Raw genomic sequence first — 12471 nt, forward strand, 5'->3', positions numbered from 1 at the left:
AGAAGGAAAGAAATTCCACAAATTAACTTTTAGCAAGGCACACCTGTTAATTGAAATGGATTCCAGGTGACTATCTCATGAAGCTGGTTGAGAAAATGCCAAGAGTGTGCTAAGCTGTCATCAAGGCAAAGGATGGCTACTTTGAAGAATTTCAAATATAACATATATTCTGATTTGTTTAACACTTTAGTTGGTTACTACATTATTCCATATGTGTTATTTCATAGTTTTGATGTCTTCACTATTATTCTACAATGTAGAAAAAAGCAAAAATAAAGAAAAACCCTTGAATGAGTAGGTGTGTCTAAACTTTTGACTAGTGCTGGTACTGTGTTTCTACATATGTAGAAATATGTATTGTCTTCAACCAGGATCTCAGCGATCACTGCCTCATTGCCTGTATCCGCTACGGATCCGCAGTCAAACGACCACCCCTCATCACTGTCAAACGCTCCCTAAAACACTTCTGTGAGCAGGCCTTTCTAATCGACCTGGCCCGGGTATCCTGGAAGGATATAGACCTCATCCCATCAGTTGAGGATGCCTGGTCATTCTTTAAAAGTAACTTCTTAACCATTTTAGATAAGCATGCTCCGTTCAAAAAATGCAGAACTAAGAACAGATTTAGCCCTTGGTTTACTCTAGACCTGACTGCCCTCGACCAGCACAAAAACATCCTGTGGCGGACTGCAATAGCATCGAATAGTCCCCGCGATATGCAACTGTTCAGGGAAGTCAGGAACCAATACACGCAGTCAGTCAGGAAAGCCAAGGCCAGCTTCTTCAGACAAAAATTTGCATCCTGTAGCTCTAACTCCAAAAAGTTCTGGGACACTGTAAAGTCCATGGAGAACAAGAGCACCTCCTCCCAGCTGCCCACTGCACTGAAGCTAGGTAACACGGTCACCACCGATAAATCCATGATTATCGAAAACTTCAACAAGCATTTCTCAACGGCTGGCCATGCCTTCCTCCTGGCTACTGGTTTCCGAGCCGGTCACGGGTGCACCGCAGCCACGCTCAAGGTACTAAACGATATCATAACCGCCATCGATAAAACACAGTAGTGTGCAGCCATCTTCATCGACCTTGCCAAGGCTTTCGACTCTGTCAATCACCATATTCTTATCGGCAGACTCAGTAGCCTCGGTTTTTCTAATGACTGCCTTGCCTGGTTCACCAACTACTTTGCAGACAGAATTCAGTGTGTCAAATCGGAGGGCATGCTGTCGGGTCCTCTGGCAGTCTCTATGGGGGTGCCACAGGGTTCAATTCTCGGGCCGACTCTTTTCTCTCTATATATCAATGATGTTGCTCTTGCTGCGGACGATTCCCTGATCCACCTCTACGCAGACGACACCATTCCGTCCTTGGACGGGCCGGAAGTGGCCTCCAACTGGCCTCCAACTGCTCTTAAACGCTAGTAAAACCAAATGCATGCTTTTCAACCGTTCGCTGCCTGCACCCACACGCCCGACTAGCATCACCACCCTGGATGGTTCCGACCTAGAATATGTGGACATCTATAAGTACCTAGGTGTCTGGCTAGACTGTAAACTCTCCTTCCAGACTCATATCAAACATCTCCAATCTAAAATCAAATCTAGAGTCGGCTTTCTATTCCGCAACAAAGCCTCCTTCACTCATGCCGCCAAACTTACCCTAGTAAAACTGACTATCCTACCGATCCTCGACTTTGGCGATGTCATCTACAAAATAGCTTCCAATACTCTAAACTGGATGCAGTTTATCACAGTGCCATCCGTTTTGTTACTAAAGCACCTTATACCACTCACCACTGCGACATGTATGCTCTAGTCGGCTGGCCCTCGCTACATATTCGTCGCCAGACCCACTGGCTCCAGGTCATCTACAAGTCCATGCTAGGTAAAGCTCCGCCTTATCTCAGTTCACTGGTCACGATGGCAGCACCCACCCGTAGCACGCACTCCAGCAGGTGTATCTCACTGATCATCCCTAAAGCCAACACCTCATTTGGCCGCCTTTCGTTCCAGTTCTCTGCTGCCTGTGACTGGAACGAATTGCAAAAATCGCTGAAGTTAGAGACTTTTATCTCCCTCACCAACTTCAAACATCTGCTATCTGAGCAGCTAACCGATAGCTGCAGTTGTACATAGTCTATCGGTAAATAGCCCACTCAATTTTACCTACCTCATCCCCATACTGTTTATATTTATTTACTTTTCTGATCTTTTGCACACCAATATCTCTACCTGTACATGACCATCTGATCATTTATCACTCCAGTGTTAATCTGCAAAATTGTAATTATTTGCCTACCTCCTCATGCCTTTTGCACACAATGTATAGAGACTCTCTTTTTTTCTACTGTGTTATTGACTTGTTAATTGTTTCCTCCATGTGTAACTCTGTGTTGTTGTCTGTTCACACTGCTATGCTTTATCTTGGCCAGGTCGCAGTTGCAAATGAGAACTTGTTCTCAACTAGCCTACCTGGTTAAATAAAGGTGAAAAAAAAGGTTGTATGCTGCAAATGAAAATATTCTTTGAATATTTTTGCACATTATATATTGCAATATAATAATAATACTACAAATAATAGTATTATTTACATAATGTATCAAAGTGGTAACTATCCAAACATATTCTTATAGGTATTCTTATAGGCTCTTAAGGATCTCATACACTTGTGTAAGCCTCATGAAAGCTAAAAGAATGGCGGTGTTCAACTATCTTAATGAAGGTTGAATAATTATGTTTTCTATGCATAAATTTAGATACCCAGAGTGTTCAGCAGCTAGTCAGAGATTGATCCATCCGTGACCTAAATTAGCAAATGATTCTCTGTTATCTTCACAGAATATTTTTAGGCAGTTAAAAAAATGTAAAATGTAGAAAAGCTAAATTTTCACAAATGTAGATGTAAAATGTAGATGTACATTTTCACTGGTTTTGTGCTGGAGATAATGAAAATGAGTTTGAAAATGGTGGAATTGCCACCATACACTTGTGTAAGCCTCATGAAAGCTACAGTACCGTGATTCCAAGATTGTGGTCCCCTTACTTAACCAGTTATTTTTCAGATAGCCTAAATGCACAATAAATGGCAATAAATGGCAATATCTTACCATACCAGCTACAGGTATGGTTAAGAATAGGGAACGTGTCAGACACTCATATATCTCTCTCTCGTTCTCTGTCTCTCTCTCTCTTTCTAGGTAACTACTATGGGACCCCAAAGCCCCCAGCGGAGCCCACCCTGGTACAGCCTGACCTGGTGGATCAGGTGCTGTTTGATGAGGACTATGACAACGAGGTCCAGCGAAAACGCACCACGTCAGTCAGCAAGATGGACAGGAAGGACAGCGTGGTCCCTGAGGAAGAAGACGATGATGAGAGGCCACCTCTGACCAACGGCCTCCCAGGTCATTACATCTCATACTCAAAACCCCTCTCCTGCCCTTTCTCTCTTTCCTCAGGATAGTTCTCTGTTGTACCTCACATATTTCTCCCAGTATCTGTCTCTCATGTTCTACTTTTATCTCTACATTATGATGACTATGGACCAGGGGTGGAACACAAATTATTTTCCAATTGTTCCGCTACGAACAGAACCCCTATTTTCTTTGTTCCATTCCTGTGTTTCTGACCAGCATAGAGTTCTGAACCTACAAAAAAAGAATAGTTTTTACATTTATAGTAGATAGAGAAACTTTCTACGGAATGGGTAAGCTAGTTGTTTACATGTTTGATTGGTCATACAAGTGCAGGCGCGAGATGGGAAGAGAGTGAGAAAGAGGGATGGACATGTAGGGGGCTTGGCATGAAGCGCTGAACATTATTACCTGACATGAATTGGAATGTGTTTAGGCTATTATTACCATCAGAACTACACTGAATTGCAGAAATATATACTAGATATTCTGAATATTTTTGGAACAAAAAATAACAGTATTAAACGATTCTCAAGATTTTAAAATAACGATTCTGTTCCGGAACACTACAGATCTGTTTCCGTTCTGAGAATTATTTTGTTATTTTCCAGTTTTTCGTTCTTTTGCCTGAACCTGTTCCGACCCCTGCTATGGACAATATATATTTTTTTCTCTATAATATATTTCTGCTCTATACATTTCTGCTCTATATATATTGACCTATGGAGCTCTGATCATCTTCCCCATTACTCCCAGTCTGTGCTATCTGTCATGCTCTGACTGTATAGCCAGCCACTTCCCGCAGTCTCCATCTCAAGGTTATGCCTCAAGCACATTCAGTATCAGTAACACTTTCTACTGGAGTGCAGGTTACCTTGAAGGCAGCAGACTTCTTACCCAGAGACCAGAGACTCTGTGTGTGTTATCAATCAGGACCTCTCTCTCAAAGGAGCAGTCAAAATCAAATCAAATTTTATTTGTCACATGCGCCGAATACAACAGGTGCAGACCTTGCAGTGAAATGCTTACTTACAAGCCCTAACCAATAATGCAGTTTAAAAAATAAAAACAATAACATTTTTTAAATAAGAAATTAAAGTATGTGCCCAAGTATAGCCTGACTGTAAGAGAAATGGGTTACAGTATGCCTGCTGCTGTTTTATTATCAGGCATGCAAGATGGACAGGAACAAGTCTTTCTAAGTCAAATAAATCACATGTCTGCTGTACTGCAGCAATGTGGGGGTGTTAGGAACTTTTCATTCTAAACCAACCATAGATGGAAACAGTTATGAACGGATCAGAAGGTTCATGGAAAAATTAAGCATAATGCCCAAACTTCCCTGGTCTCTCTGTGAAAGACAAACCCTGACCCCTGGCTGACTTCCTGAATGTGTCTAGTGCAGGGCTCTCAAACCCTGTTCCTGAAGAGCTACCGTCCTGTAGGGTTTCGCTCCAACCCTAATCTAGTGCACCTGATTCTAATAATTTACAGAAAGTCATGGATGCGGTAGTGTAGTATTTACTGAAATACAGAATCACATGCACAAATTTGACACGCTTATCGGCTGCATCAGTTCTGGGGAATAAACTAGAATAAGCTGTGTGGCCTTGAGCCTCATTGTATCATATACTTGTGCAGAGGTTAGCATTACACAAACAGTCCCTTCATTAGCAGCTTTTTATGGCCCGAAGTTTGCAAGGACCAGTTGGGTGCAAAGTTGATTGGTGTGCTTTTATTGCAGTTCTCATTAAATTAATAAATACATTTTTTAAAACATAGAAATAACCATAAATAGCAGTGGGACAGTATTATTGTGCCAAAATTGCTTCAAATGGCCTTTTTTTTAAACTATGAATCCACCTCAGCTACTTGTATAATTTAAATCCAGGGGTAGGGTACCACATATGCATAAATACGCTTACACGTACATGCACATGCAAATGAAAAAAATAGTATTGGTGAACAGAACACACCATCTCTTGCATGCAAATCCTGTAGCAACATCAAACCCTCCCCCCTTCCACTGCATGCTGGGAGGCTGGAGGTGTCCATGCAGGCTAACCTTCTCTCTCTCTCTCTCTCGGGCTACAGAGCACAAAGAAGTGGCATCGTGGAGGAAGGCGGTGCCCAGCTACACCCAGTCCAGCAGTGCCATGGACTTCCGTATGTGGAGCTCTCTGCCCGGCGATGACAGCCTGGAACCCCTGCCTCTCAACTGGGAGATGGCCTACACCGAGACGGGCATGGTCTACTTCATAGAGTGAGTACTGCACCAGCTCCTGTATATCTACTCAGGAACAGGATAAAGAGACAGCATTTTAGTCCTGGTTGGTTACACAGTGCTACGACACTGTACGCGCATAGATAACTCCTGAGTTCAAAGCTCATTAATATGAGCTTAATATGTTTCAAATGCAGAACATGCATTTCTGCTCTAGACTGAATGTGGAATGTTATGTACATTACAGGTTATGCATGGATGACTATATCTGATCAGCATCATGCAAAGTATCATGACATTGTTGATTAGATTAGTGAAGCACATAGCACAGGTGTTACATAAGCCATGCTGAACAGACAGAGGATTTAGGTTAGTTAGGTAAACAAGCCAATGCCTGGACTGGTGTGGGACTCTTTAAAATCTACTTATATTGACTTACAGCCCTAGCTTACATGATTGTTCCAAAAGTGGTTCAGGTCAAAGCTAATGAATTTGATGGTTTCTCTTCAAGACAACTTCCTGACAAATCAATACTGTGTTTTAGGAACAATTTAGTAAATATAGCTCTCAGAAGCCCTTGAGTTCTTTGTAAACAGATTTGGCTTCCAGCTAGATCTCTGTTACCCGACCCGAGCCCGACGTGTTAGGGCCGGGTAAGGCAGTTTTTTCCATCAATAACTAGCTACGGGTAGGGCTCAGGTATCACTAAATTGATCACTAACATTTTGAAGCTGAGCCGTTTGTTCATGCTCTGCTGAGCAGTGCAGTCATATCTGACTAAGATCATAACATGGTGTCAGAAGTGCTTCAACCTCGTCAAATGTAAGACCGAGAGATTATTTCACAGAAAAGAATTATGTTCCTTGAGTTTTGGAGTTTAGAGTGACGAAAAGTAGCTAACAGCTCTCTCATGTCTTGTCATTAGGGCCTAGTGGTTAGAGCGTTGGACTAGTAACCGAAAGGTTGCAAGTTCAAATCCCCGAGCTGACAAAGTACAAATCTGTTAATCCACTGTTCCTAGGCCGTCATTGAAACTAAGAATTTGTTCTTAACTGACTTACCTAGTTAAATAAAAGTTTAAAAAATTTCAATGAGCAGCCCAAGTAGAGCTGTTGCTATGGATACTCAGAGCGCCAAGTGATAGGCTGAGAAGAACAGCTAATGAATTTACTACAGATGGAAGTTATTTCTGATTTCGGGTTTTGGACAGGGCCGGGCCTTGAATTTGGCAGAAACAATCAGGCCTTGGTAAGGTAGGGCCTGAACGTCGCCGGCATCTACTTCCAGCCACAATATCATAATGAATACTCTGTTTCAGTTTTCCTTCATTTGAATGCATAGCAGGATGTATAAATGTGTCAATCAGTTAATGACCTGTGTAGCTTTCAAAGAAAGTATAACAGAATATAGAGTAGGTGGGTACATGACTGTCTACCTTTACTCTCATGAAAATACCAGTGTCAGTAGCTGGCTCAGGTTTTTGAATGTTTCTCTTATCTGCCCTTAACAGTCACAACAGCAAGACCACCACCTGGCTGGACCCCCGCCTGGCCAAGAAGGCCAAGCCCCCAGAGAAGTGTGAGGATGGAGGTAAGGCTTCTGGGCCTCTACAAGCTTCATGTGCATAGATCTTTTGGTAACATGATACCTTGCCGGTCCAGACTCCCAAATAGCAACATTCACAATGGGGCAACAGAGGTTTTCTTGTCTTCTCATTTGTGGTGAAAGCTAAAGAAGAGTCTCTCTTGTTGTCTTGTTGTCTTCCTTTGCAAGCAAGTTGGCTAAACCAGGCCCCCAGTGTCCAGTCTGGAGCATGAAGTCACAAGCTCTGCTGGTCGGTTACTGATTAGCGACTTAGCGGTGCCAAAAGCCCTGGTTTGACCTATAAAGCCTATGTAAATGACGATCGCTAACTGCCCCAAAGGCTGTTTTGGGCTCTAAATTTGGATTATTATGATCAAGTTCAATCCCCACGATGAATTATTTTAAAGTTTTCTACAAATCATGATATTTAATGAAATAGTGATCCATTCTGACTACTACATTTGTCGTCACATAGGACCACGTGCTGACACAGACAAATCACAGGCTGGCAGGCTACAATGAGGCTCATGCCATAGACATTAAAGTTGACTCCCTCAGGCAGGATGAAAACGACAACATCGACTATGATCGGCCACTTTAACAATATTTTGTTGCCATTCAGCCCCATTCAACAATATGGCGTGCTTCAAATTCAAGTTCTTTCGGCTTCATGTGTCATTAAGTTTTTTTTAATAGAAACACTTGGATGACATCAGCGCTTTTAATGTCTATGGGCTAAACATAATTTTAATGCACATGGCTATCTGTTCTTATGTTTCAAAATATCCTAGAATAACACTATCACTTCGAAACCAAATAACTTTTGAGGGGATTCTATTAACACCGCAGCTCAATCAGGTCATACACACTCAAAGTCAACAAAACAAAGGAGATGATCGTGGACTTCAGGAAACAGCAGAGGGAGCACCCCCCTATCCACATCGACGGGACAGTAGGCGAGAGGGTAGTAAGTTTTAAGTTCCTCGGCGTACACATCACGGACAAACTGAATTGGTCCATCCACACAGACAGCGTTGTGAAGAAGGTGCAGCAGCGCCTCTTCAACCTCAGGAGGCTGAAGAAATTTGGCTTGTCACCAAAAGCACTCACAAACTTTTACAGATGCACAATCGAGAGCATCCTGTCGGGCTGTATCACCGCCTGGTACGGCAACTGCTCTGCCCACAACCGTGAGGATCTCCAGAGGGTAGTGTGGTCTGCACAACGCATCACCGGGGGCAAACTACCTGCCCTCCAGGACACCTACACCACCCGATGTCACAGGAAGGCCATAAAGATCATCAAGGACAACAACCACCCGAGCCACTGCCTGTTCACCCTGCTTTCATCCAGAAGGCGAGGTCAGTACAGGTGCATCAAAGCAGGGACCGAGAGATTGAAAAACAGCTTCTATCTCAAGGCCATCAGACTGTTAAACAACCACCACTAACATTGAGTGGCTGCTGCCAACATACTGACTCAACTCCAGCCACTTTAATAATGGAAATTGATGTAAAAAATGTATCACTAGCCACTTTAAACAATGCCACTTAATATAATGTTTACATACCCTACATTACTCATCTCATATGTATATACTGTAGTCAATACCATCTACTGCATCTTGCCTATGCCGTTCTGTACCATCACTCATTCATATATCTTTATGTACATATTCTTTATCCCTTTGTGTGTATAAGGTAGTAGTTGTGGAATTGTTAGGTTAGATTACTCGTTGGTTATTACTGCATTGTCGGAACTAGAAGCACAAGCATTACACTACACTCGCATTAACATCTGCTAACCATGTGTATGTGACAAATAAAATTTGATTTGATTTCTTAGAACATTGACTATCCAGTAGCAGCTCACTTTGTTGAAACGAACCATCCCATCTCCTCTCTCAAATACACAGGCATTGAGCATGTTGCTCTACCAAGGAGAGGAGGTAACATTGAGATCCCACTACTACAAAGAGAGGCTTACTGGATATCCTATCTAAAAACATTGACCCCTAATGGTCTGAATATTGACTTTGATCTCAGGCTCTTCTTATGAACACATTTTCCTTTATGAGTCTTATAAATGTAAAAAATATTTTTACAGCTTGTTAGCGTACACCTAATATGTTCCCCCTGTTGAGGATGTTCATTATATATTAAGGTTGAACCAATATTACAAAAATGAAATGCGAAATTGTGAAATTGAATGAAACAATAATGTATGTTGACGCTAATATACAGTGGGGCAAAAAAGTATTTAGTCAGCCACCAATTGTGCAAGTTCTCCCACTTAAAAAAATGAGGGAGGCCTGTAATTTTCATCATAGGTACACTTCAACTATGACAGACAAAATGAGAAAAAAAATCCAGAAAATCACATTGTAGGATTTTTAATGAATTTATTTGCAAATTATGGTGGAAAATAAGTATTTGGTCAATAACAAAAGTTTCTCAATACTTTGTTATATACCCTTTGTTGGCAATGACAGAGGTCAAACGTTTTCTGTAAGTCTTCACAAGGTTTTCACACACTGTTGCTGGTATTTTGGCCCATTCCTCCATGCAGATCTCCTCTAGAGCAGTGATGTTTTGGGGCTGTTGCTGGGCAACAAGGACTTTCAACTCCCTCCAAAGATTTTCTATGGGGTTGAGATCTGGAGACTGGCTAGGCCACTCCAGGACCTTGAAATGCTTCATTCATTCTGTCCTTTACACGGATCAGTCGTCCTGGTCCCTTTGCAGAAAAACAGCCCCAAAGCATGATGTTTCCACCCCCATGCTTCACAGTAGGTATGGTGTTCTTTGGATGCAACTCAGCATTCTTTGTCCTCCAAACACGACAACTTCAGACGGGCCTGGACATGTACTGTCTTAAGCAGGGGGACACGTCTGGCACTGCAGGATTTGAGTCCCTGGCGGCGTAGTGTGTTACTGATGGTAGGCTTTGTTACTTTGGTCCCAGCTCTCTGCAGGTCATTCACTAGGTCCCCCCGTGTGGTTCTGGGATTTTTGCTCACCGTTCTTGTGATCATTTTGACCCCACGGGGTGAGATCTTGCGTGGAGCCCCAGATCGAGGGAGATTATCAGTGGTCTTGCATGTCTTCCATTTCCTAATAATTGCTCCCACAGTTGATTTCTTAAAACCAAGCTGCTTACCTATTGCAGATTCAGTCTTCCCAGCCTGGTGCAGGTCCACAATTTTGTTTCTGGTGTCCTTTGACAGCTCTTTGGTCTTGGCCAGAGTGGAGTTTGGAGTGTGACTGTTTGAGGTTGTGGACAGGTGTCTTTTATACTGATAACAAGTTCAAACAGGTGCCATTAATACAGGTAACGAGTGGAGGAAAGAGGAGCCTCTTAAAGAAGAAGTTACAGGTCTGTGAGAGCCAGAAATCTTGCTTGTTTGTAGGTGACCAAATACTTATTTTCCACCATAATTTGCAAATAAATTCATTAAAAATCCTACAATGTGATTTTTTTTTCTCATTTTGTCTGTCATAGTTGAAGTGTACCTATGATGAAAGTTACAGTCCTCTCTCATCTTTTTCAGTGGGAGAACTTGCACAATTGGTGGCTGACTAAATACTTTTTTGCCCCACTGTACATATATATATTTTTAAACCTTTATTTAACCAGGCAGAGAACAAATTCTTATTTTCAATGATGGCCTAGGAACAGTGGGTTAACTGCCTGTTCATGGGCAGAACGACAGATTTGTTCCTTGTCAGGTTACTAGTCCAACGCTCTAACCACTAGGCTACCCTGCCGCCCCAGGGTACTAGTGATGGGTAGCCTATGATGTACAATATTCCATTATGTTTCTATATGATAACAATAGCATAATATATTTAATATGCCATATACTATTTTGTTAACAGTTTCACTAATTCATTTTTATTAACATAATCATTATGACACACCCCTCACCACTGTCATTGGTTACACTAATTGCATTGATGTCTACATAACCTGGTTCAAGTGTTTATGACATTATCCTGAGGAAGGCACAGTCATTGGTAAATACCCATTAAATTGCTGGCAGATTATACATGGAGAGTGCTACTTTCTTTATTTTGATTGTTTATAGTTTATTCGCCATTAGTCAGCACCCGCACACTAACTATGTTCTGGGTGTGCGCCAGCTCATGTTTTTTTTCTTCTAATAAGGCTACAATGTTGTTTGGTTTATTGTTTAGCTAAAAGCTAGCTAGCCTTTCAGCTTCCCACTTCTCCATGTGAAATAATCAGATTTATAATTAAATAATATGCCCTGATAAATATTATTTAACCTAACCTAATATGTTATCCCAGTTTGATATGCTGCTTGACTGTATTCACTCCCATCAGCTAAAAATCGAACCTCATCATGTTTTGGTCGCACATCTTTCGCTGTTGTTTTCACCAATAGCCTGGAATAAATTGTTATTTTTTTCGAAACAAAATACCTTTGGGGGGATTCTAGTAAGGCTACAATGTTGTTTGGTTTATTGTTTGAACAGTTGCTGAAATTATATTTACTTATCAATGCAAAATAGGCTATTTTGATGTAGAGCCTATAGATCAGATCAAGGAACCAAGCAAGCTTCATTACCAAGCGAGCTTCATAGGAATGATATGGCGCGTTAAGCCCTGTTCACGTCATATTTCATTACGCTGTACGTCATCTTCACAGTCCTTGCCCTGGTCCTGAATGGACCAGTCCAATGTGTGTAACGCAAGATGGAGAGCCTGTCTCTCGCCAGAGATCTCATATATTTGGGGAAATGGCAAAATATGACCTTTTCATTCAAGACAGGATACATATATTGTATATATAGGCATATATAAAATGTTTTGTTGAGTAACCTCAACTTCATTCTCTAACTTTATTGCGGGTAAAGCTAGCTTGCAGTGTAGAGCAGCTAGCTCACGTAAAGCCTTCACCGAAAACCACATATTCTCATCTACTTCACTGTTTTGGAAACTTCCTGTTCTTTAACGGACTCTGTCTGGACTGAAGTCGACCTCAAAGTTTGAAAAAAGTCAAAAGTATGTGGCGTCCGTCTCACAACGGAGCCTTTAACGCTTGCGTTTTCACTCCGTTGTGGATGTCACCATTGAAATGCATGACATCTGGCACACCGTAACGGAGTGCTTATGGGTAATGTGAACAAGGCTTTACAATTAGCATGTGGCACAGGAGCACATTGAATGTCGGAGCGCACTACAAGGAGCCACCCCTTTTGTGACGAAAAACAACATTGCGACA

General features: G+C 41.8%; 2 protein-coding genes across 2 annotated transcripts in view; both read left to right on the forward strand.

Moving 5' to 3' along the window:
* Positions 1–3639, forward strand: part of LOC121840641 (membrane-associated guanylate kinase, WW and PDZ domain-containing protein 3-like) — a 139905-nt gene extending 136266 nt beyond the window's left edge. The window contains exons 4-5 of the mRNA XM_042305098.1: positions 3200–3406; positions 3635–3639. Coding sequence (XP_042161032.1) covers positions 3200–3406; positions 3635–3639 — 212 coding nt within the window. The remainder of the gene's footprint in view (positions 1–3199; positions 3407–3634) is intronic.
* Positions 3640–3704: 65 nt separating this feature from the next.
* The window catches only part of LOC112262977 (membrane-associated guanylate kinase, WW and PDZ domain-containing protein 3), a 28960-nt gene continuing 20193 nt past the window's right edge, over positions 3705–12471 (forward strand). The window contains exons 1-3 of the mRNA XM_042305109.1: positions 3705–3708; positions 5510–5678; positions 7150–7229. Coding sequence (XP_042161043.1) covers positions 3705–3708; positions 5510–5678; positions 7150–7229 — 253 coding nt within the window. The remainder of the gene's footprint in view (positions 3709–5509; positions 5679–7149; positions 7230–12471) is intronic.

Source organism: Oncorhynchus tshawytscha, linkage group LG02 (assembly GCF_018296145.1).
Source record: "Oncorhynchus tshawytscha isolate Ot180627B linkage group LG02, Otsh_v2.0, whole genome shotgun sequence".
Classification (NCBI taxonomy): Eukaryota; Metazoa; Chordata; class Actinopteri; order Salmoniformes; family Salmonidae; genus Oncorhynchus; species Oncorhynchus tshawytscha.